At 36.3% G+C, this 27762-nt stretch overlaps 1 protein-coding gene across 4 annotated transcripts in view; it reads right to left on the reverse strand.

Annotated features, from left to right (window-relative positions):
• LOC120542298 (vegetative incompatibility protein HET-E-1-like) overlaps window positions 1-27762 on the reverse strand; it is a 117915-nt gene that overhangs the window by 65071 nt on the left and 25082 nt on the right. Inside the window, exons 1-4 of one of the 4 annotated variants that reach the window (XM_039774643.1) lie at window positions 16887-16965; window positions 9798-9832; window positions 8830-8978; window positions 8462-8640 (exon numbers count right to left, since the gene is read on the reverse strand). In XM_039774643.1, the coding sequence (XP_039630577.1) occupies window positions 8462-8640; window positions 8830-8932 (282 nt within the window). In that variant the 5' untranslated portion in view covers window positions 8933-8978; window positions 9798-9832; window positions 16887-16965. Of the gene's footprint in view, window positions 1-8461; window positions 8641-8829; window positions 8979-9797; window positions 9839-16886; window positions 16967-27762 lie in introns of those variants that run through there. The other 3 variants (XM_039774642.1, XM_039774646.1, XM_039774644.1) reach the window with 3 other exon arrangements.

Consider the following 27762-nt stretch of genomic DNA (forward strand, 5'->3'; position numbering starts at 1 on the left):
ATAGTCTGTGTGGTGAAGCCCCAACCAAATGGCAGAAATCTAGCCATTCTGAAGATGTCAAGAAGGTCAAAATACCAAAAATTGTAATTCTATTGGATTGAACGTCAGGGAGGCATGAACAAAGACAGTACACACAATACAATAATGCAAAAGGGACAACAGTAACCATTTTTTCACTCTGCACTTTTCTGAACAGAAGTTACATCCCCATTTCACTGTTATGTATCTGCCTACTTATACAACCTAATGTTCCAGAAAGCATTCCCAGGTATCAATGACAACGGCCCCTCAGTTCTGGTCTTTCTTCCCTCATCCAGCTAAGCCCTTGCCAAAGACTCAGCCCTTGACTCAATGCTTAGCTAACTGGCATGGGAGTTACCTGATACTTTCTTCCCAAGTTCATCATTGACATCATCCTGCCCTAGATATCCCCACAATGACTCCAGTCAACAGTAACTCTTTGAGAGCTCTGCAGCTGCAAGAGTGTGACAACTGTTCAGTAAACCAAAAGACATAAATGTCCAGTCTAACTGGCTGTTCATTGAATTGAATTTTGCAAATAAAACAAACTTTGCTGTAATGAAGATTTTTAACATTGGCTCTACATGAAATTAGCATGGGCAAAAAAAAAAAAAAAATTGCTAAACAAAGATTTTGTTAAAATGGAGTTCATTATAATGGAATTTGATCAGTGTACTGTATATCTAAATACTTGCTGGATTGCCGGCATTGCCCAGGCTATTCATAGTTGAAATATGAAACAATATACTGTATTAATTTTGATTTGATTAGAATATATTATGATATAATGATTATATTATTTGATATATATATATATATATATATATATAGTATCTTTATAAATAAAACTGTACGGTAACTGAGTGACTAATAGATCAATACACAGCCTAAACTGCTGGAGCTAGAAACATGAAATTTGGACAGTAGATACCTTTTGTGACGTAGGCACAAAGAATTTTTTGAAAAGCAACCTCTGAGACAAATGTGGCATTTATAATAAAGCGGCCTGTACTGTGCTGCTGCTCATATATTTTACGGTGGTGGTGCGTGCGTAGTACGAATGCCACAACTCTTATTTTGTTACAATTCTTAGTAGCTAATAATTGCACAATTGGTGGACATGTTAAAAAGATGAAAATTTAAATATTTTTAATGTAGAAGCACATATTTATTTAAGTATTAAAATGTGTTTATTTTATGCATTGAAGAGTCTGTATACTAATTGTGTATCTTAGTCAAGTAGTTCCTCATATACGGGTGTTAGTTTAAAAATGTTTAACCCTCCTTTTCACCCCCTCATTGGCTACATTTTGAAAAACACTGAAGTACAGTACATGTTTATTTGTTTCTATTGTAGAGCATATTTATCAAGTTTGAAGACCAAAGTCCTATTTTCATTTTTTCTCATACAAACTTGCACACTCTGTATCATCTCTGCAGGGGTAAAATTTCAAAAAATCCAAAAATACGTGTTTATTTTTTTTTAATGAAGTGTCTGTATACCAATTTTTATGTTTCTCAGTTAAGTAGTTTCTGATATATGGGTGGCACTTTAAAAAAGTTTAATCCACCTTTTCACCCCCTCAGTGGTCGAATTTTGAAAAATCCCTTCTTAGTGGGTGCCTACATCACAAAAGGTATCTACTGTCCAAATTTCACGTTTCTAGCTCCAGCAGTTTAGGCAGTGCATTGATCTATTAGTCAATGAGTCACCGCACAGATTTATATATGAAGATTGTAGGCACCAACCAGGTCGTCATGTGTAATGTCCAATACTTCAAATAAAAGACACTCTCCTCTGCGTATTTACCCTATAGAAACAAAAGATATTTGGCTTCTAGCCACAAGTTAAGGTCAGTCTGCTTGGGAGCTCCGTCTGGCGGGTTGCTCTTGCCAAAACGACGCCTCCTTCTGGGAAGCTAGCACTTTTATGGAAGGTGTACTGGAAGGGGCGGAGTCAGTTGCCCTCACTGGGCAGTTTCTGCCACTGTGGGGAAAGAGGGAGATGACAATGTTACCAATAGCAGACCCTCTCATCCCAACAGGTTATTACATACCCCGACAGAATCTGTAAGTAAATCCTGCGACACACATTTGCCACTAAATATGTATTTTTTAGCCAGTTTATCCAGTCCAGTATACTGTATAATCAGACAACTCTGCTTTCATGCTGTGATGATTAGCTGTTGTTCAAATGCCTTCTGTACTTTCTTGTTCAAACTTGTACATTTTCCAAAAAATTATCAAAAAAGATAACTCTAAACTTTTCATCCATTTTAAATAATACATATTGAAAGTAGTTTCAAATCACCTCATCATCAGTTATTTTTAATCATCTTTGAAATTAACAACACCAAAAGACAGGCTGACTAACATATGCATTACACTTCTCATAGTGAAGGTGGTGCTTTCAGTTGTTGGTCATGGACTATCTATCCATCCATTGACCCATTATCCAACCTGCTATATCCTAACTACAGGGTCACGGGGGTCTGCTGGAGCCAATCCCAGCCAACACAGGGCACAAGTCAGGAAACATAGTCCCAAGCAGGGCGCAAGCCAACCCCGAGCAGGGTGCAAGCCCACCGCAGATGGAACATCTATAGACCCTGTATATGCACACATCCAATAACAAAGCTATGAGTGCTGGACAATTTCTTAACCAGCCGAATCACAACTGATCACAGTGAACTCCAACACCATGATTTTCTTTTCCTTCAATAAAAAACTGACAGTAAAATAACAAACAGTCCTTTGCCTGTGCCCAACTAACAGTATCTTCTCCTGGCTTTTTAAGGTCAGACTTCATTTCCAGCAGGCAATTTTTTGTTGTTTTCTATTGAACTGTTCATCAATGCAGTGACAATTGTGTCATTTCTCTCATCACCCCTGGCGTACTGCTATAAATGAAGTGCCATGTCTTCCTGTACTTATTACTGGAGAGCTGCACACTGTGGCACATCTGTGCACATGTTTTTTCAAGAGATTTCTTTTCCACTACTGGATGGCTCCTGATAGCTTGATATGAGTCATACTAAATTAATGAGGCAATGGGCACTATGGTAAACATTGTACAGTCTGTATTCGTAATGTTTTGCAAAGTCATAGATATAGACATTAAAGAAACTATTACTATGGATGGAATACTTATTCAGTACCAACTGTATTAATATGCAAATTATGTTAAATATTTAAAAAGTGCTTAATATATATGTATCCATCTTCAAGGAAAGAAGATGAAATTGATTGCCTAGCCAAGCCAATTAAAATCACCAGCAAATATTAAATGCTGTGGCAAAGCAAATGTGACAGGAAAAGGCTATGACCAGAACCAGAAGGTACTGTCAAGTGACTGCATTCCTAATTAGCATAGCACCTGAGGGGAATAAGGAGCCAGTGCTATCAATTAATAATTCAATCAAACCAAACAACAGAACAAGACACAGTGGAAAAATTAAAGAAACACAAAAAGGAAAAGCTAAAAGAGAGAGAAAAGATGAGACTAAGGGAAAAAACCAACAAAGTTTTAACAATTAGCATGATGACTGCATCAAAATGGCTGTATTTGTTTGGATGGCAGCAAAAAATAGTTTAAAATATGTTATTTGCACAAATGATTGATTACAGAAAAGTGATGCTGAGTAAATGATGGAGTGCCTACATCGTTACAAATACTTGTATCTACTATTGTAGAAGCGTTAATGTTTCTGATGAACATTAGTATATTATTTGCATTGTAGAAATTAATTATAGTTTAGCCAACATATTTTACAAGAGGGTGGCACAAGGAGTGTGCTATTACTTCACAGAGCCAGTATCCTAGGGTTATACTGTGCAAGTGAAGTTTCCACGTTCTCCCCATGTCTACATGGATTTTCATCTGGACACTAGTTTAGCTCCCACATCTCCAAAGCTGTGCATGTCAGTCTGCTTCAATCCAATCACTAGGGTTATGACTAAGGACAAGGAAGCCAAAAGGCTTATTAGTGAGAGCTGTGCTTTGATTTATTAAACAATGGGGTTTAGACTGTGTCTATGAGCTGAGATACTTATTTACTTTCTTCTTTCTTACCTGTTTGGAAATGATTACAAAAGTTTCTAAACTGGGAATAGACAAACTTTTTAAAAAGATGTTGTCATAATTCTTTGGCTTTTCACCATCAGACACATAAAATAATATAGCAATTGACATTATAAAACCTTGCTTTCATATACTGTCCCATATCCATTATTCAACAATGTGAACAGAAACAGACAAATGCTTTTTTGATTATACTGAAATATTATCTAAAAGTACATTTACTTATACAATACATACATTATACAATATTGCTGATTTGGCAATGTAACAAAGAATAATGAATAATTATTTTAAAGGATTATGTTAAGGTACAGCATAAAGTTTTAAAGTTTGCATGTTTTTTCTTTGGCTACTCCAGTTTATTCCCACATTCCAAACATGAACTAATTGGGTTACTTGATGACAGTAACTTTATCTGGCATGAGTGAGAATGGGAATGTGTAAACGTACCAGTCTGTTATAAATGAATGTAATGTCACTGTTTTGCAGCTAATGTCATCAGAGTGTCTCTTGCTTTTCTGTAATGGAAAAAATGTCCATATTATGGACAGATTTTTCATTCTTTTCAACTTTTTGCAGTACATTTTATTTTAGATTAGTTCTAATATTATTATTGCGTGTTTGGAGAACTCCATTATCTAAAGTGACTTATAAGCTTAAGATCAAATATTACTGTTTACATACTAATTTTTTTACAGTTGGGAACAGATTGGTTAAATTAGAGTTTTTACACTGTGTCGGCAGGGGACCCGAATAAGCAAATTTACAGTTTTAAAGTATTGTGGCCTAGCCAATAAATTCTGCTGTCTACCTCCATTACTTACTATTAAATTCTATGAACCTACATATCAAGAATAGGGTCATAAGAAGCAACAGTATGGCATTAAAGTCAGGAACATTTACAGGATGCAGTGTTAGCATTCTTATTGTTCTCTACACCCTAAATTAAACATATCCCTTATACAGTGAACAAAGGAAAATAAGAAATTTAACAAACGAGAGGAAACCATTCAGTCCATCAAGATCTTTTGCTTAGCTAATAGCTAAGCTGTCCCAGTACCTTACCCAGAAACTTCTTAAAGGTTGACAAGATTTCTTCATTCTCCTACACCTTTCTGCAGCTTTCGACACTATTGATCATGAAATATTGCTGTTTTAGCTTGAGCATTTGGTGAGGGATTGCTCTTAACTGGATCAGGTCATATCTTACTGGTTGTCACTTTTCAGTAACTTTCAATTCCTCTTTTTCATCCATTACTCTTATTACATGTGGTGTTCTACAGGGATCCATTTTGGGTCCTGTTTTACTTTCTATATATCTTCATCGTATAGGAGCTATTCTTTGGAAGTTTAACATTTCTCTTCACAGTTATGCTGATGACACGTAGATTTATATTCCTGCGGAAATACTGCAATGACATGGCTGCACAATTTGTCATGTACAACTATGATCCTGGATAGCTGGCAGTTTTCTCGATCTAAATCAAAATAAAACGGGAAGTGCTGATAGCTGCTCCTGCAGCTAAAGCTCAAAGTGGTTTTGAACTTCTTGGCTCTTTTGTGGACTTTTGCAACCTCAAGTTCAGAATCTTGGTTGTTACTTTTGACATTAACCTCTCTTTTGAGAAACATATTTTTTTTGTCAAGAGTTGCTTTTTCCAGCTTCCTCGTGTAGCTAAAGATACCGGTAAGCCTTTATTTCCAAGGGATCTTGAGAAAGTTGGTCATGCTTTTATCTTTTCTCTGCTTGATTAATGTAACTTACTGTATTCTGGGATCGGTAAATCCAGGACATGCAGGTTGCAGTTGGTTCAGAATGCTGCTACCCGTTTTATCTTTTGGGGCAAAAAAGTTTTCCTCTGTATCTCCAATTTTGGCCTCTTTACACTCGCTGCCTTTTAGGTTTAGAATTGATTTTAAAATTTCGCTGCTGGTTTTTATCTGAATGGTGCGTGATACATCAGCCATCCAGAGAGCTTAGATCTGCTGGTCAGTTGTCTCTTGTGGTCTCTCATACTAATTGCAAAACTAAGGGGGACAGGGCTTTGGAGCTGCTGCACCTCATATATGGAATTCTTTACTTTATTATATTAAGTAGTCACCTTCAACTGAACTGTTTAAAACTAGACTGAACACTCATTTCTGTTTTCAAGCTTTCCATGACCTTCAGTGATACTAAAGGTATCCCTCCTCTTAGTCATTTGTTTGTTTTCAATTTACTGCTGGTTGTATTGTTTTTTATTGAATTTATTTTATTTAAGTTTATTGTATGTTTTAATGAAAAGAACTTTGGCTACAGCGTTACTGATGTTGTTTTAAATGTTAAATTAAAACTAAAATTAACTAAAACTAAAATAAAAAATTTTAAATTATAAATAAATTGACTTTGACGTTGATGTGTCTCTGTAGTGTGTTTCATATTTCCGCAACTCATTGTGCAAATAATTACTTCCTGGCTTCAGTCCTAAATGCACTTCCCCTTAATTTCCACTGATGTTCTTGAGTACATGATTCACTGATCAGTTGAAAGGATTCTACTGGATTACCAATGCCTTTGAGAATTTTGAAGACCTGGAAAATGGTCCCCAGTCTGTCTCCTCTGCTAGAGACTACAGGTTTAATTCTCAGAGTTTATCAGTATGAAGAGGCTTGGGATGCACCTGGATGCTCTCCTCTGCACAACTTCAAGTATTGCTATGACTTTCTTGTAGCGTAGTGAGAAGGACTGTACATAATACTCCAGATGTGGTCTAACAAATGCATTATATAGTTTGAGCATAATGTCCCTTGATATATATATTCAACAGTTTTTATCATACAATCTAGCATTTTATTAGCCTTTGTAATAGCTTATGCACATTGCTCACATGATGAAAATGTTATTGTGTCAACATAAACCCCTAAATCCTTTTCAGAGGTTGCTTCCATGCCTCCCATCTTGTGTTTATAACTGTGTCCACCCTGTCCTGAAAATTACCCAACACCTTCTGAATTGTTTTGCTGATTCCTCAATTCCTTCTATTCCTCCAATTTTAAAATCATCTAAAAATTGCAAAATTTACTAAATATACCATGTTCTATGTCATCAATATAGATTATTAAAAAGTAGCAGTACAAGGACAGACTCCTGATGGGCTCCACTGATGACCTCAGTCTACTCTTATCTGTATCCTGTCTTCTACCAGTGAACCAACTTGTGATCCACTTTTGCAGGTTACCTCTGATACCAATACTTACAAAATTAACCTTTGGTGTGGGTTTGGATGAAAGACTTTTTGAAAGATTAAATAAATTATGTTGTATACATTGCTTTTGTCAATTACTGCTCAAAGAATTTCAGAGTTTGGTTTGGCAAGATCTTCCTGTCATAAATTCATGATGGCTATTAGTTAGAATATTATTTCCATATAGACTCTTTTCCAATTTATTTCTTATTATAGTTTCTATAATTTTGTGTGGTACAAAAGTCAGACTCATTGGTGTGTAATTAGCAGGGTCCATATTTTCTTCTTTCCTAACTTATGCTATATAAACCAACTTCTGCAATAAGCACTGAAGGAGCTGAATTTGCACCCTAGTTCAAATTGCACTTTGCTTGTGATGCAGGTAACTGTTAAAAGGAGCTCAGCTTTATTATCTACTGGGTTTGTGCTCAAGTTTCATATTTTTATCTTCTGAGCTATTACGAAAATGCATTTTTTAGTTATTTTATAGCAAAAATATATAAAGCTTAATAGTAAAAGGTTATATTTAATGGATAATCATATTTGTATTGTAATGCTTAGGCTAAGTTTCCTGTTGATGTACCCAGCTGGATTTTAAAAAAAGTAGACCATTGTCTGACAAACCATGGGAACAGGATAAACTTGCAAAATTTCATGGTATTAAGAGCTGCTCAAAAAGTCATGTAATCCTAAACTGGCAGGACTATCTAATCAACCTAGTGGATGGAGTTAATTGTGGTTATTTAAGGTATAAACGTTTGCCATGTCTTGTTAGCACCTGGGTGTAACCAATCATATTAAGTGTTTTCCGATTATGTAATGATTTCCTTGGATTTGTGAACTAATCAATGAGTTGCATAAATATAGTGTAGAGGACACTCCTTTCCTTGGTAACACGTATCTATCTATCTATCTATCTATCTATTAAGATATGCTGTGAGTGTTGTCTCTTGCAAGACTTAAAGTAATAATTAAGAATGATTGACACTTTCTCCTGCCTATGTTTACTGCCTATATGGGACACTCAGTGGGGGATGCCCATTAAATTTCTTCCATACCATCAAGGTCTTTAAAAAGACTGTAAGACCAAAGGTGTTTAGAATTAAAAAGGTATATCAGCAGTATGTGATCTTACCATTATTTTTTCTAAAACTGTTGCTCCAACTGTCCATACAACCAAAGTTCCATCATTGGAGGCAGACAAAAGAAGTTTGACATCTGTCCAATATAAGAATTGTGTTATCATTCCTTCATGTTCTGAACTGGAGCTGGACAGCCTGCCGCTGTCTAAATCCCACCATTTTATTGATCCATCTGTAGAAACAAAAAAACAAGTTATACTTAGAAATGCTTTAATATTTGCAATGTGTACAGCCAAGTAAAGCCTATCCTTCATTGTACTGTACATTTTATTGTTCAATCATTAGCATTTTCAGTTGTAGACAATGTTAAATATCACCAAAGAAAGACATAATTTGAGAGCATACTCATCTCTTTACATACCCGAGCCACCAGTCAGAATCTCCCTTCTTGCTGGATGATAGCCCAGGGCAGTGATGCTACGACAATTGTTGTCTTTAATTGTAAGATATTTCTGCATTGACATTGTTTATCAGAATAAGTATTTATTTTTTCTTGTATGTCACAACGACCTAGAAAAAAATATAACAATCTGAGGAAAGTCTTGCAATTCTTTAAAGAGTAATGAAATCTCATTTAAAGAGGATATGCCTAAAATTATGAATTGACAGCTTTCCATTAACAAGTCAGTTTAAACCCCATTTACTTTACTATCGCCTTTCTTTAGTGAAAAATGTTACAATTACAAAGACGTGTTAAAAGGATTTATACAGTTTGAGTCCAGACAAGTTAATTTTCTCTATATCTATATAATCTCTATATAATCTATACAATGGCTTAGCTAACAGGCTACCCCATCATTCACCACATACCTTCCAGAATACACACGTTTAATTTTAATCAATTTAAATATACAAACCAACATAAAAATGTGAAATTTTCAACACCAATTGGGCTTGTGATTGGCTGCATTCTTTATTTATAAACTCTCACAAATGGACGTATGTTGTAAATAAAGGTAGCCTCATACAGTACATGCATGTGCAAAAGTGAATAGTTTAGTTTATCTTTATTTTTTGGTCAGACTGAACAAGCTTTCACAGAATGTGAGCTGGATATTTTATGAAGCCCTGTATTAGATCATATTACAGAAGCAGAAATAGGTGTGTGCAAACACAGTGGATTGATTTGTTGCCACTGGCAACCTCAGCACAAGTAAACGTAATATTTAAATGTGTGAGCAGCACACAAACTGAAGATAGCTGCTTGGATACAACTCTCAGTTTCTTGTGCTAATACAGTATTAGAATTACCCTTTTAAAAATATATATTACATAACAAGGTGCAGTTGCAGTTGCTATTAGCTTAGTTAGGAATCTTGACAAACTTACCGTGTACTAGACATGCAGAAGAAATTCCCATTAACCTGTAGCTTGTAAAAAAATTGATTCAAAAAAATTTAAACATGTCATTTTTTCCCAAATACTGAACAATATTTAATAAATCTTGACACTGCATACATGTTCTGCTTACATCTGGAACAAGCACATAGAGATGGAAATCACATATTCTGTCAAAAATGTATGGACTTGATTGGAGGTCTGACAGAGTGCTACACCCATGCAGTAGAATCTTAATGATGGAAAAAAGAGAACAAAACTGTGTAAAGACTGCCTGGTTATTATAAAACAGTACAGGTAGTAATAAGCATAGAGGTGCAGTGGTCCCTGTGCAGAGTTTAAATGTCTTGTCTATGTCCGTGTGGCTTCCTACCACAGCCCAAAGGCATGCAGGTTAGGAGAACTGGAGTTGCTAAACTGCTCCATGTGTGTGTTCACCCTGCGATAGACTGGTGTTCTGCCCAGGGATTTTCTGTGCCTTGTGCCTGATGCTTTCTAGGAAGTGCTTCAGCTTCCCCATGACCATGCTCAGGATAAATGGATTTAAAAAATGGATGGATTAGATAGTTTTAAAGAAATATAACAGCATCCCTTTTAACAGTAAATTCCAATGAAATGTCAAGCAAAATGGCACCTTTTGTTGGCTAGCTGAACAGATTACAATATGCAAGCTTTCAAAGCTGTTCGGGTCCCTTCTTCAGGCAAGGGCCTCAGTTGTCTCCAAAGCTTGCATATTGTAACCTTTTTAGTTAGCCAATAAAAGGTGTTGTCATTTTCCTTGACTTCTCATTGCATCCATAATGGCTAACATGGTACAACACCCTACTACTACAAACAGTGAAATACAGAAACTTGGCAGAATGATGTGTACACAATTCAGTAACTTAATCTCACCCTTAGGCACCAATATATCATCTACTTTACATCCATCCATCCATTAAACAACCCGCCATATCCTAACTACTGGGTCACGGGGGTCTGCTGGAGCCAATCCAAGCCAACACAGGGCACAAGGCAGGAAACAAACCCCAGGCAGGGCGCCAGCCCACCGCTGTCTACTTTACATGTTCAAAGCAAACTGAAGAACATATACAGTACAGCAAGTAACAGAAGCACAAAAAAAAACAACTCTCCACAGCTACTCACACTTAAGCATGCCACATAAAGCTGGCTGTGGAAGAAGCAGCTGAAACATTCAGTTGATGCCCACTATTCTCAAGCATGCATCATATTCACAGTGAAGTAGACACGGAGTGAATAGTAATTCAATATCATTATGGGGATGCCTGGGAAGAATTAAGAATTTTCTATACTGTATTATTTTAAAATAAAATAAAATGGATTCAATCACATTTTGGTGAAGGGTTTAAATATAAATCAATATCCAAACCATCATATTATTAATGCCTGTAGTTATTTGAGTGTGCCATCTTTCATGATTATAATTTTACAACAGATTACTTGGGGGCTGGTAAATTATAACAAGAAATGTGCAAATATCCATTAAAACTTTCCATGCTAAAATCCAGCACTATCCAGGTTCCTTAGGCCAACACTTTTCAGGATCAACACCTGTTCCTCAGGGCCAGAACTTCACAACAAATATAAAGCAGGATATACTGTATACCATTAGACTAAACTATAATGTTGACTAAATGCCCTCCTTCTACTCATCATTACCTGCTTACCCTAAACCTGTGACACCACATTTCATAGATGTATAGGTTCATAGGGTCATTATTGTCTAATGTACGAAGAACAGTGAACATTTTACTTGCATGTGCTAATCAACATGTGACATGTCAAGACTCTACGGTATCATAATTAATGGGTGAAACTATTTTAACTAAAGACTTCTGCATTCATTACCACAAATAACTACCTTAACTCTAAGACTCAGTCTTCCTTACCATAAGCTCAGTATTACTGCCTTTTGCTGTCAAATGACTGAATTGCTTGGTTGTTTAGCCTTGTATTTCAAATTGATGCAGAAGCATGTGGGTCAAGCAGTTTGCACTTCTGATCCACCGGGCTCATCTAACCAAAAAAAAACAAACCTAAAGTCGTACCTCACTCCATGTTTTTTGAGGGCTTAAACTGTGTAATAGCCTTATCAATACTTTCATTTCAGGGGGCATTTTAGGCACAGGAAGTCTAGGCATATTGACAAAGTTCAACATGCTATTCTGTGATGTATGCCAGAATTTCTGATCACTAAATTGATCGAGAAGAACATTAATTGTCGATGGTTACTTATTAATCATGGTCAGCACCGAGTCATTCACTAGATTTTTACTGCAATGTTGCACAACTATGCTTAATATGAATTCTTTCATAGTGCCAACATCATTATAAAGTTCAAGGGGAACAAATATCTCCGTCCTCACCTATATCTACTTTCATGGGCAAATCAGAAAATGTCTCATTGTGTACAGAAAACCTATTTTATAAATTGAATGATCAAAAAAGTATGTCCAGCCATTTTTATGTAATGTGGTAACAAATGGGACAGACACACACCATTTTCCCTTTATTTGTTTGTTCAAAGCCTTAAATGTATCATGCAATTTTTATTATTACAGGTTTGTTGGGCAGAATCATCTTGTAAAGCAAATTAGTAATGCAATACTGTGAAAATTTATGAAACACAGTAACTGAATAAATTAGTTGTCCTGCGTAATGTTAAATAGCCACAGATGGTTCAGTGTCAAAATATGAAGACTGAAATTATGTAATACAGAGTGCTCCTTTTGACTGGTGGTATGATATGTCATATGTGATGGTGACAGCCCCAAACTACACATGCTGTGAAAAGCTACAAAGAATTACCAGTTTCTATAAGAATAGTAAGAAATAGCAAAGGGATTATGAATGCTACAGTTTAACTTATCATTATATAACCTAAATCACAACTGTTAACAACAAAATATAACATGGCACAAGATTCTCTGAAATGCCGGGCCATAGGGGAGCAAAGGGTTATCCTGAAAGCACTGGGCACAAGGCTGGAAATAACCCTGGACTTTGTTCGAGTCCACTGCAGAGACCAGTCACAGGGAAAATCTAGAGTGTGCAGAAAAAAACTGAGCATCTAGATGAAAGCCCATGCAGATATAGGGAGCAAGCACATGCTTCATACATCAATCAGGTGTAGAATTTGAGCCTCTGGAAGCAAGATCTGTAATTCAGCACTAATAAACACTATGCCACTGTGATGACTTACAACAAAATACACTACATTTCAAATGCTGTTATGTGAAGCCATTGAAAAAAGTTAATACAGTCTTAATTTTGCTGTAAGTGCAACTGAACAAATCTGCAGTACATGTATACTTTGTACAGAGTGTACCTTTGCAAATATCAAGTGATATTTAGAGAAATAAAAAACAAATAATACCAAGACATAACAAAGTATTCACTCAATAATGCGACTGCAATGCACTGTATACATCAATATTACAGTACACAAAAAGCAACAGGAAAATTCCTTGGGCAATTTCAGGGGACAAAAGGCATTTTTTGTGGCTTTTCATGCTTACAAAATAAGTACATGAATTAATTGAAGCCTTTACATCCTCATTAAGATAGTTTAACATGTAAATGTCAACTATATGAATATATGTAAAGGAAAGACAATAATGAGTAATGAGATTTAAATTATGGATTTTGAACACAGACAAAGAGGGAACTCCAAGAGGAGAGGTTGGGAGCATGCACTGATAACAGTGCGTTTCCGCACCCAGAAGCTGTGCAAAGGATGACATCCCAGCACCACACTAATTCAAATGGAATTGAAGAGTGTGAGCTTTTTTACAGTGGCTGGAGAGCCAGTCTTGCCACCAACCCCCACATTTCCTTGAAAGTTCATGGACTTGCTTGCAGGGCTGGATGCAGGTTAATGTCATAGCCAAGGTGGATTAACTGCAGGTTAAGGGCTGTGCTTAAGGGCCCAACAGAGTGAAATCACTTCTGGCATTCAGAGGATTTGAACTGCTAACCTTCTAATTGCCAGCGCAGATCCCTAGCCTCAGTGCCACCACTCCTTCCAAGAACTGTAAGGAACATGTTAATAAATAAATGATACATTGAATATCTTGCAAGTGGGAAGGAAAAGTAGAAAGCTTCTGGACACCATTCAATGAAAAAAGGAATAGTTAGGCTATATTTTAGGGAGGCAAGTCCAGAGAGTTGGTTAGAATAAAAAGATTACAATCAAGTTAAATGTGCTCAGCAAATTTTTAAAATGTGTTGTAATAGTAGACATGGTTTGGGTGGCATCATAGCTGAGAAGGACAGTTCCTTACCTGGATAGGAGGTCCTCATAATGGATGGATAGGCTAAGATGGTAGGCGTTTCCTTTCTTGGTCAGAATGACACATCTGTGTCAGCAAGGGGAACGGTTGGGAGAATGCTCCCCTGTCCCAAGGAGGTTCTGCCTGACCCAATAAAGATTCCTGCGGGCAACACTGTGATATCTGAACTACTCCCTTGCCCGGCATGAAAAAGGAGCCACTTCACCTCACCCAGGCAAGTTGGAGCCAGTGAATGAGAAAAGCAAAGTTCTTCTAGGGTAGAGTAGAGGTAAAAAAAATATCACTACTGTTGTAAAGAGAAGCCTGTTTTGAAGGCATTTCATCAAATAAAGAGTTAATTGAAACTCAGACCTTGTGTCTGGGATGTGGAGGTCTGGGACACCACCACCAGAACTAACACCAGGTGTAGTCAACGTGATTTCTGGCTATCTGATTGGCAGAGACCTGCATTTATAAATTCACTGTGCAAGCCAAAGTGATTCATATTCCAGTTTTGACTGCCAAACCCCAGACAGAACTGCATAGACACAAGTCTCAAGTTCAACTAAACTCTTTGTTTGACAAAATACCTTCAAAATAGGCTCCTTTGTACAACAATAATGAAATTCTTTGCCTTTATTTTCTTTTTCCTCCACCACTCCAACCCTAGAGGGCTTTGTTTTTCTCTTCCTCGCCTGACTCAAACTTGCTAGGGGAGGAATGGAGGAGGATGAAAAGAAAAACAGAAGATTAGAAATGTGTTTTTGATTTGTGTGAAAAAAGCTACATATTTAAAATGTTTCTTCCTGAAACAAACGTACTGTACTTTATAATATATTTTTGGACTAGTGCTTGAATTGTGGCCATTCGTGTCTGGGATTTGAGTTACAGGCCATGATGTTTAGCCCACTTACAAACTTCCATGGACAGACTGAGGAGAAAAAAAAAAAGAAAAAAATAGGCAACAAACGCTGCCAGCCTATGTTTAGACAGAACACCGCTGGCACTGTATGAATAAATGACTGACTGGTCTCATAGCTCAGGCAAATGCTTTTTAGCCTCATGACAATTATGGAAGAATGAGCCTTCATCACAAGATTATCAACAACACTGAAATTAGCATACATTTATGCAGGATATTTAGAAAGAAAATTTACATCCTTACATTTTCTAAACAAACCTTTTTTTAGGCAGGACCAGTACAACATCACATCCCAATCCATTTTACCAATGCCAAATAGTCACCCACCCATCTATTTTCTTCATTTGCTTAATTCAATATCTAATACTAATGTAAAATGCAATTATCTGTCTCTGTCTGGCCTGATCCTAGTCCTTCACATTGTCAGTAGTGAGACCACATGCCAGGTTTATGTGACATTTTGGAATGAGCTGGACAGTTATATGTGGGTCATCTACTCTTCAGATACCCTCTGGCGAACACAGGGCTGATCATGGAATCCTTGTTCCAGGGTGAGGTTATCTGATTTAACCAGAATTATCATGAAGTTCCTTTACAGATTATTCACAGTCAGTCTTCCCTTCATTTAGATTAATTTTCCATGGATAACTATCTCAAAGGCATGTCTCCTGTAAACATAGCAGTAAGATATATTGAAACAGACAACCTCTTCCAGCATGCCAAGGCCATGATGTTCTTGTGGAGCAAGAGTAGCCACCTGTGGTGGTTTGAGCAGGAAGCTAGCATGCGTCCCATAGTCCAATGGAAGAGAAATGAAAAGAAGACTCAGGATGTGTTGAAGGGACTATCTCACTTATCTGTCTCTCAGATTTACCACAGAGAAGCTGGAAGATGTTATGAAAGACAGGATGGCTTAGTCAATCCTACTTGATATGTTACAGAGTGAAAGTGGGGTGAGCCATTTGTTTTACGTATTTTTAAGCATTTTATTGTGTTTATTAAAAGCAAATAACATTTCATATAAGCAAGTCAAATTTCACAAAACTAAGTTCACATCAAATCAACCCCACCCACTATTTTTATCATTCTGAAAATCAAATAAAATCCTACAATTGAGATTACCCAGTGCTAAATAAATATATATTTTGCTCATAAGCATTTACACATAAAACAGACACAAGCTGTGTTACTACAGCCTTCAAAGAACAATGGCAGTTACTTAAAAGTATAATGGAAAACACAACTCTATCCATGTAGAACATTTCCTGTAATCTTTAAGGTAGACTTACACTACATAACAGCTTTCCCACAAATTGTTTAATTTCCAGTCACTATAAATTGTTTAGTCATTGACGGTAACAATAATCTTTTACATTATCAGTCAAAAATAAGAAATATTTTTTTAAGACTTGCAGACAATTCTAGCTTTACCACAAAGACAAATATTTTTGGAAATATTCAGCCCAAAGCAGCGGCACATTATTACTCAACAAACTGTGGTGAACAGCACAGCCCTACTCTTACCTTAGGACATACTCTGACTATTTTATTTTAATAAGTGTCATTAGCTAGGAAAATATGTAAAAGAGAAAACTATTAGCAAAATTCTGTCTAACACAAAGGTGCACACTTTGAAGACAAATCAAGAAAATTTCATCATGCACCATTTCTAAATAGGGAAATATAGTGTATTTGCAGGAAAACCAAAGATAACGTGTGTATTGCAAAATACTATAATCTATATGAAAAAGTAATTTCTAGAAATAATTGTAAAAATTATTCTGACACTTTATGTAGTTATTAGAGTGGGTGTCTTAGCAAGCAAGTAGTAATTGCAAAACTGAATATAGCACAGCGCGTTAGTACCTCACTTTTTGTCTGCAGTATCATCCTTCTCTATTCCCAATGACAACCTCTGTAAGTAGCAGCATGCCCAAACTGCATGTCCTCAGATGAGAGCCTTAATCACAACCACCGTCAGATCCTTCTGTTTGCTGTTTACCCAAACAACTTTCTGATTTGGTTGGCATAGCAACAACTGAAAGCTAAGTCATTCATAATCATTGCTCAAAGTAAATAAAGCCCAAGAGGCAAACCCTAAGGCCTTTTTGTGCCATTGTTAAACAGTTCTTTGTACAGGAATTCGAAGGCTCCAGTATGTTCTCTATAATTTTAGAGATCTTGTGATTCACAAAAAAGTTCCTGTAAGGATGTTTGATGATTTGAAATGAACAAATCAATATACAATACTGTGATAGTGAATTTAAATCTAAAAACTAATATAAAATTGTGCCCAATCATGCTGGGTAGAGAGAAAGTTTACAGTCTCTTTAACACGTATTGCACAAGCAAGAAACAAGAACCTAACCATTAAATTTTTCTGTGATATATAGCATGTTTGGCATGTGAGCTGGGAAAATGGCATAAACTGATTAAAAAGGCTATTTCAATATTAGGAGTTAGGTTAGAATCACTGGAGGAAGTGGTAGAACAGATGGTCAATGAGAAAGCTGCTTATTACCCTGGACAATGACTCTCACCCCCTGTATGAGGTTCTGGCTAAACAGAGGAGCACATTGAGTAACAGGCGCAGACAACTATGCTGCTCTGAACATCACTATATGAGGTTATTTCTACTCTCCGCCACCAAGATGGCCTTGTTCCCCATTTGCTGAAAGGTACCCAGCTGGTCTAGCAGACATCTTAACAGACACTCGTGCTATTTGCAATATACTTTAACTGCTGTATTGCTATATAAATGCAAAGAGTTATTATTTTTATTATTATTGTAGAAATATTTCCCCACCTTGCTGGGGTTCAAATATACTATAATAGCGAGGATAATGTAAATAATAAGGAGGAAAGATTTAATACTAAAGTGAGAGCTGCTGTTGACATAGTTGCAACTGAAAAGACAGTTAAAAAATCTTCTAGCATTGTTATACCATGGAAGACCCAAAGAGTGTCTGATTTAAAGGGAACATGTCGCAGAGCTGAGCATAAATGGAGGAAGACTAAACTAACTATCCACTATGAAATATTAAAAGTTAAAATAACAGAATACAATAACACTGTTCATCTTGAGAGGCTGCTGCTATTTCTCTAAGATTATAAATAACAATGCTAGTAATCCCAGAATCTTATTCTCGACGATTGATCATCTGCTAAACCTACGTAACTCAAAGGAATGCCTCCTAAGTACTTCCAGTAAAACCTGTGAGGCTATTACTGTATTTTTCAATCAAAAAATTAATGATATTAGAAATAACATAGTATATCTCCCCTCTTTCTCTAGGATAGATTTACCTGATTTACATTAAATAATTTCTCAAATGAAACCCTCCACCTGCGTCCTTGACCCAATACTAACATAATTTTTTAAAGAAGTATCGGGCGGGCTAATTGATAATATTCTTGACATAGTAAATTCGTCATTAGATTGGGGAGTCTTCCCAGACTGTCTTAAGACTGCTGGAGTTAAACCCCTACTTAAGAAAAATAATCTTGACCCCTCTGCTTTTGAAAATTTTAGATCCATCTCTACATAGATAGATAGATAGATAGATAGATAGATAGATAGATACTACAGTATATAACCTATAGATAGATAGATAGATAGATAGATAGATAGATAGATACTGTAGATACTTTATTAATCCCAAAATTAACCAGCCTTTCTTAAGTAAAATTCTAGAGAAGGCAGTCATTATGCAGTTAAATGACCACCACAATAAACTTGCTATTCTTGATAAATTTCAGTCGGGTTTTAGAACAAATCACAGGACAGAAACTGCACTCGTTAAAGTAGTAAATGACTTGCGGGTAAATGCAAACAGAGGCCATTTATCTGTTCTCATCCTCTTAGATCTGAGTGCTGCATTTGACACCACTGACCATAATATTCTTAGAAATCGCCTTAGTCAATGGGTGGGCCTCTCTGGCAGTGTCTTAAATTGGTTTGAATCCTACCTGGCAGGGAGAAAATTCTTTGTTAGTTGTGGTAACTACAACTCAAAGACACATGATATCCTATATGGGGTTCCACAAGGCTCTATCCTGGGTCTGCTGCTCTTCTCAATCTACATGCTTCCGTTAGGTCAGATTATCTCAGGGCATAACGTCAAGTTACCACAGCTATGATGATGACACACAGCTGTACTTATTAATAGCACCTGATGACCCCGATTCTCTCAATTCACTAACACAATGTCTTACTTGTATTTCTGAATGGATGAATAGTAATTTTCTCAAGCTAAATAAAGAGAAAACTGAAATCTTACTGATTGGCAATAATGGATACAATGAGGCTATTAGAAATAAACTGGATACATTAGGATTAAAAGTCAAGACGGAGGTAAAAAGCTTAGGGGTAACTGTTGACTGTAATCTGAATTTTAAATCGCATATTAATCAGATCACTAGGACAGCATTTTTTCACTTAAGAAACATAGCAAAAGTTAGACCTCTTATATCACTGAAAGATGCTGAGAAATTAGTTCACACGTTTGTTTTCAGTCGACTAGATTACTGTAACGCACTCCTCTCAGGAATACCCAAAAAAGACATAAATCATTTGCAACGAGTGCAGAAAGGAGCTGTTAGAATCCTAACCAGGAAAAGAAAATCCGAGCACATTTCTCCAGTTTTGATGTCACTACACTGGTTACCTGTGTCATTCAGGATTGACTTTAAAATTCTGTTTATCTATACTAATAAAAGGCAAAGCCCTCACTCACTCACTCATCACTAATTCTCCACCTTCCCGTGTAGGTAGAAGGCTGAAATTTGGCAGGCTCATTCCTTACAGCTTACTTACAAAAGTTGGGCAGGTTTCATTTCGAAATTCTACGCCTAATGGTCGTAACTGGAAGGTATTTTTCTCCATTAACTGTAATGGAGTTGAGCTGGAATGACGTGGGGGGGCGGAGTTTTGTGTGACATCATCACGCCTCCCACGTAATCACGTGAACTGTCAACGCAGTGCGTAGAAAACCAGGAAGACCTCCAAAAAGTGCTTAAGAAAACATGCATTTTATAATTGAGAAGGCAGCGAAACAATAAGAAGTGAGCGAGTGACATATACTACCATATTCATGAGTGTTGCCAGCTCGGAAAGAAAGCAAGGTGTAAACCTAAACTTTAAATTAAGTTCATAGACAGGCTACCGCTGGCGTTTCACATACCCACAGGTAATGCGGGATACAAGTTTAATGAGAGGACGCAGGATATAAACGAGAGTTTTGATCACTTTGCAACTAAGTTAAAATTGTAGGTGAAGGGGTGTGCTTATGCAAATTCCGAGAGACTGTGTTTGTGGGGGATTGACAGTTAAGGCGGGTGGGGGAGTCACGTCATCATCTCCCCACCCACCTCATTTTGCTCTGAGCTGAGCTCTGCGGCTAACGCTGTCTTCCGAAGCAACTTCGTCAGACTGCCACCAAATACTCACAGAAAAATCCACAAGTTAATACACACGCTGTCTCTAGAGTTTCTACACACTGAATCCTCCAGGCACTACTTACAAAAGGTCACATTGACAATCGTGTTACGTTATTTTTAAAATCTTTCCTTTTCTTAGCACAAGCACAGCCGAGAAGCTTCGATGCATGTGCTCCATAACGCGTTAAAAAATAATGCATTTAATCACACTTTGCATTACAAGCAAAGGGGAGCTTTTGTCAATGTATGATTTCCTGGTACACGGATTACATTGATCAGCGCATCACGATTCATTTTACCCTCGCACCACCTTAGTTTGAGAAGAAGTATGAAAAATATGAGGTTAACACAGAAAAACAGATCACCAATTCAAGCTTTATGAATAATCAATTCGCCATCAATAATTGTTTTGGTAAAGCCATCCTCCTTCCATTTTATAATGTTTCCGCCACTAGCCATGATTAAATGAACGGTAAAAAGTAAGAGCAAAGCGAGGGTGACTTATTTAGGCAGGCATATATATGACAGCAACACTCATGACAATGTCAATCATGTTACGTTATTATTAAAATGTTTCCTTTTCTTTTCATTACTTCTTTAACACACTACTTCTCCGCTGTAGGTATATATATATATATATATATGTATATATATATATATATATATAGATATAGATATAGATATATATATAGATATAGATATAGATATATATATATATATAGATATAGATATATATATATATATATAGATATATATATATATATATATATATATATAGATAGATAGATATGAGAACAACACTCATATCAATGACAAATTAATTACATTAACAATCATGTTACGTTATTTTTAAAATTTTTCCTTTTCTTTTTCGTACCTTCTTTAACACACTACTTCTCCGTGGTTTATTCTGCTAAGCCTTAAATAATCTTGCCCCATCTTATATATCGGAATGTCTGACATCTTATATTCCAAATCGTAACCTCAGATCCTCAAATGAGTGTCTCCTTAGAATTCCAAGAGCAAAACTTAAAAGAAGTGGTGAAGCGGACTTCTGCTGTTATGCACCTAAAATCTGGAATAGCCTGCCAATAGGAATTCGCCAGGCTAATACAGTGGAGCACTTCAAAAAACTGCTGAAAACACATTATTTTAACATGGCCTTCTCATAACTTCACTGTAATTTAATCCTGATACTCTATATATACAATTCATTATAATAACTATTCATGGTGGCTCTAGAATCTGTACTAACCACTACTCTCTCTTCTGTTTCTTTTTGCCGATGTCCTTCAAGCCACCACCATCTACTCAAAGCACCATGATGTTCCAACAGTGATGGATTAACAGCCAGAAGTCTGCTTGACCATCATCATCAAGTCCGTCCATGAGAAACCTAAATGCAAAGAGGACTATTTCATTTATGTTAGGTAGAATGTCCAGAGGGGACTGGGCGGTCTCATGGCATGGAACCCCTGCAGATTTTATTTTTTTCTCCAGCCGTCTGGAGTTTTTTTGTTTTTTCTTTCCTCCCTGGCCATCGGACCTTAATCTTTTTCTATGTTAACTAATGTTGTCTTATTTTAATTTCTTATTTTGTCTTTTATTTTTCTTCATTATGTAAAGCACTTTGAGCTACTTTTTTGTATGAAAATGTGCTATATAAATAAATGTTGCTGTTGTTGAATGTCATTTTAAAGTCTATTTTGTTCATTATTTCTATTAGCTTAGCTGATTTTTTGTTTCTTTATGTTTAAGCATCCTTACTTATGTACCATGTGTTTAGTGGGTGGTCCCCAAACGGCAGGACCACCTGCCCATCACCATCAAAGGACTACCCTCAGCCATATAAAGGCAGGAACAACCCCCAGTTCCTTTCAGTTTTCTGAATGTGCTTGTCGTGATGGTGAGTGACTCTTGTGATTTACAGGATATTTTGAACCTATGCTCAGATTTTTTACCTTGTTTCTTGGAGTTCTTTGTACATTAGAACAATCTAGACGAGAACAGGCCATTCAGCCCAACAAAGCTCGCCAGTCCTATCCACTTGTTTCCTCCAAGAAAACATCAAGTCGAGTTTTGAAAGTCCCTAACGTCTTACTGTCTACCACACTACTTGGTAGCTTATTCCAAGTGTCTGTCGTTCTTTGTGTAAAGAAAAACTTCCTAATGTTTGTGCGAAATTTACCCTTAACAAGTTTCCAACTGTGTCCCCGTGTTCTTGATGAACTCATTTTAAAATACAAGTCTCGATCCACTGTACTAATTCCCTTCATAATTTTAAACACTTCAATCATGTCACCTCTTAATCTTCTTTTGCTTAAACTGTAAAGGCTCAGCTCTTTTAATCTTTCCTCATAATTCAACCCCTGTAGCCCTGGAATCAGCCTAGTCGCTCTTCTCTGGACCTTTTCTAGTGCTGCTATGTCCTTTTTGTAGCCTGGAGATCTTACAGCTTATTTTTGTGAAAATAAATAATTTCATTTATAAAGATTCCATGTGTCCCTCTTCGTTACTAGCCAGGGGTTGATGGTAACTTCCCTCTCTAGTGGACATTTTGAGTCATTGTTGGGACTTTGAGTTGGAGCTTTTCAGTTCACAACAGTACTAGTTAGCAACACTCTGTACTGTGAAATTGTGCAGTTCTAATCACTTTAAACTTTATAAATACATACAAAGCTTTGTTAATTTACTTACTGATAATTCTTGTTAAATATGTATTGTACCTTGTTAGCATACTAAAGATTATTATTTGTTATAATGCCTTTTTGGTTAGGATTAATAAAGTTTCTATCTGAAAAGTATCATCCAATTTATAACATGAAAATTCAAAATGGGTACTGCTGGAGCCACATCTGACAGCATTGAGCACAAGGTACGAAACAACCCTGAACGGGGCACCAATCATTTACAGGGCACATTGTAAATCCACTCTCTAAGGAGTTGCATTGCGTCTTTGTGGGCCTGGAGAAAGCACGACAGGGTGTCTCGAGAGGAGCTGTGGTATTGTATGAGGAAGTCGGGGATTGGCAGAGAAGTACGTAACAGTTGTACAGGATATGTACGAGGGAAGTGTGACAGTGGTGAGGTCTGTGGTAGGAGCGACGGATGCATTCAACATGGAGGTGGGATTACATCAGGGATCAGCTCTGAGCCCTTTCTTATTTGCAATGGTGATGGACAGGTTGACAGACGAGATTAGACAGGAGCCCCTGTGGACTATGATGTTTGCTGATGACATTGTGATCTGTAGCGATAGTAAGGAGCAGGTTGAGGAGACCCTGCAGAGGTGGAGATATGCTCTAGAGAGGACAGGAATGAAGGTCAGTAGGAACAAGACAGAATACACGTGTGTAAATGAGAGGGAGGTCAGTGGAATGGTGAGGATGCAGGGAGTAGAGTTGGCGAAGGTGCATGGGTTTAAATACTTGGGATCAACAGTACAGAGTAATCGGGATTGTGGAAGAGAGGTGAAAAAGAGAGTGCAGGCAGGGTAGAATGGGTGGAGAAGAGTATCAGGAGTAATTTGTGACAGACAGGTATCAGCAAGAGTGAAAGGGATGGTCTACAGGACGTTAGTGAGACCAGCTATGTTATATGGGCTGGAGACGGTAGCACTGACCAGAAAGCAGGAGACAGAGCTGGAGGTGGCAGAGTTAAAGATTCTAAGATTTGCATTGGGTGTGACAAGGATGGGTAGGATTAGAAATGAGGACATTAGAGGGTCAGCTCAAGTTGGACGGTTGGGAGACAAAGTCAGAGAGGCGAGATTGCATTGGTTTGGACATGTGCAGAGGAGAGATGCTGGGTATATTGGGAGAAGGGTACTAAGGATACAGCTGCCGGGGAAGAGGAAAAGAAGAAGGCCCAAGAGAAGGTTTATGGATGTGGTGAGAGAGGACATGCAGGTGATGGGTGTAACAGAACAAGATGATGAGGACAAAAAGATATGGAAGAAGATGATCTGCTGTGGCAACCCCTAACGGGAGCAGCCGAAAGAAGAAGAAGAAGACTATAAATCCACTCTCTATACATAATATTAGCAGGAAACAAAAAAAACATAATCATAACATAACCAAGATAAAAAGGTATATGTATAGTATTACACATAACACATTTTAATAGTATTCTTTAAAACACAAGCATTATTTTACCACCTATAGAATGAGCAAAACATAATAATTACTGTCTCTTAAAAAGAATGTTTGGTTAGCAGTTAAAATGACCATAAATGTCACAATGTAAAATTTATTACTCTTAAGGATATGTTTTAGATACCTGCACAAACAGTGTAAAGCACAGCACTGGAGGAACCGTGCAAAAAAATGACTGCTACCAGGTCCAGTTTGCATAATAAAATAATAACAACTGATTTTATTCATATAGCACCTTTCTCATGAGCAAAGTTAATCTTCAGAGATGTACAATATTAAGACATCATAAGCATGGATTGACCAGTAGTGAAGAAGGCACGGGTGGACACCTGTTTAAAAATATTCACCAGTTCCTTCTAAATAAAATGTTCTACTTTTAGCATTACTAAAAAAAACTGACTTATAAAATTTATGGATATGGATCATAGAGATAGTCTAAGTAGACTCTTGGACTTTGGGTTAATTATGCATCTTATCATTTTTACAATAAAAATGTAAACAATCTTCCCCTAAAAAACAGGACAACACAAGTTGTAAGTATTACAGTAGACTTCAAGAAGACCAAAATGGTTAAATAATGGCGAGCATTTTTTGTTTCATGCTGCTTAGTTATAACTCAAAAAAAAAAATAATAAAGTAATATATAATATGAATTAAATTTATGGAAATCTTATTAACATTATATGTAAACTTTGATGAAGAATTTTCCCTTAAAATTAGGTTTATTTACCTCGCATCCTATTCCTAGCTTAGAAATACATACTGTATGTGCACACACATGCATACGCTCGCTCTACAGCTGACAAAAGAAAAAACACTCAAACATCAGAGAAAAACACCAATTAGCTTGACTTCTAATGTTGATTTAAATTCTTAAACTGAACAGCAGAAAAGGCACAAGAAGGCAGCAAATCCTCCAAATACACATCTCTGATACAAAAGTATAAATGGTGAGTTTCTTGTCAGAGACTGGGGTCTTGGCTCTCCAGTTTTGTCAAGAAGGCTTGGTTTGGAATTGAGAGACAAATCATAGACGGTTCATGAACTCTAACTGAACAAATATTAGATATTGTGATAGACAAACAACAAACAGAAGGGTGTGTTAGTTGCTCTCCTTTCCATCTTATTCAAATATTTATTTACAGAAATTATAAATAATTTAATTAAATAAATGGCATAGTTATCCCAGAGGTGTATTGTTTGACGACTTTAACTATGAACATATTAGTTATACTGTAAATAACAAGAAGTTGTTTTGGGAATTTTTAAAGTAGGTAATGGAAACTGAGAAATATTACAGTATTAAAATAAAATATACACCATATATACAGTGTGTATATAAAAAAATAACTCAAATGTAAGATTTTTAAAACAAGGAAAGGTTGTTTGTCTTAATGCTCTTGAATACAATAACATACTTTAATATTTGTTTGAAACATCTCATTAATAATTCAGATGTTCCTACATATACAGTAACAGCACTTTAAAACATGTTATCAGTGAATACCCAGAAATCTTAGAATCATATAAACATATTCCGGTTCACAGTTATTTATTATCTAGAAATGAAGCTTTAGCAGTAAGGATGTGGAAATCCTCTATTAATAGCACTCTTTCTTGTGAATAAAGCAGTAGATGGTCCAGTTCTGCTTAATTCTTAGTTTTTTAAATGTTTGTTATACTTTGAAAAAACTAGGACTAGAACTACTGTTTATGAAGCATATTCAAAATGAAGGTTCAAGAAAGACGATCCCAAATTCATATGTAATTTCAGAAAACTGTGATTATGTAGAATTAGAAAAAAATGTTAGTATAATTGGATTAAAAAAAGTTCCTTTTACAATATTTATTTATTTATGGATGACCTCTGCATTGCAGGCCACAGGGGTTTCAACACTGTAAAAATAATGCAGGAATAAATATGGATTTGTCTTAATTACTTTGAAATGTTTAATAAGGTTATAACAGAATGTTGATCCTAGTAGTTTGTGTTCCCTAGTTTTAAGTCAGATTCATTTTCAATCAAAGGTTTTTTAAATTAATATTAACTTGGCAACTTTTTTATAAAGTTATAGATACACAGGAAAGACAATTCTTAATACTTATTGGATCACCACAAAAGTCTTGACTTTTTTTTATTTTCAATAACTAGTATAACAGATGTTTGAACTATTTTCTTACAATGCCATAAAGATATTAGGCATCATTTTTGATCCCATCTGCAGTGGCTTGTACTGTTTGCAAACCTTTTCATTGTTTCCATGAAAGCTAACATTTATTAGCCTCATCTATTGACTCTTCTTTATTCACTGATCATTGCTCTTCCAGGCTCTCTGTTCACGTCACTGTCCTTTCTTATCTGCAGTGTAGCTCAGGAATAGAGCAAATGACAGTAGCATAACCCACCATTCTGTCCTCAGATGGTGCTGCCACTAAACCTCCATCTCCTATTTTTTCAAGATTCCTTGCAAATCTAAATGAGACCAAACAGAAATATAAAAAGCTCTCCTTGTTTGTTAATGATTTTTGCAGAGGACTCCTTCAAGCATAGGTGAGTATGATAGAAGAAATCTCCATCCTATTGAGACTATTGAAATCTAAATGTATGATTCTGTTATATGTGGCGTGTTGGTTAAATACTACTTTTTTGGCTATAAGTTGGATTGGCAGTTAAGCAACAGGTTGCTTTTCCTGAATTTAGGGTTTTTTTTGGCATTGTGTAATGCAGATGGCTAACTTGAGCAGGAGTTCTTAAATGCTACAGAAATAATGTACACACCTATACATCATTGTGTAATTTTCTGTATGACATCATTAACTTGCCTTTTGTTTTGTAAGGATATTAATTCACATCTCTGCATTCTTTTAAAAAGTGACTTGTGCGCCCAAATATATACTGATTTATCTTTTCTGAAGTGTATTAGCCTGGAGCTATTGTGATGGAGCAAGGACTAACAAAGAGTACCTAGTAGGAAGCCAGTGTGTTAAAACAGGAAGAAGCAAATGACTTATATAAGTGTCATGCAGATTGAGAAAATATTATTTTCTGCATATAAGAAGCAGAATTAAGAAGAAAAAAAAGTAGGTCTTACATCTAAACCTGACTTGAAGTGCCCATTATATTTTTAAAGGTTCTACAGAGTTGTGAA

This window comes from Polypterus senegalus, chromosome 13 (genome assembly GCF_016835505.1).
Source record: "Polypterus senegalus isolate Bchr_013 chromosome 13, ASM1683550v1, whole genome shotgun sequence".
NCBI lineage: Eukaryota > Metazoa > Chordata > Cladistia > Polypteriformes > Polypteridae > Polypterus > Polypterus senegalus.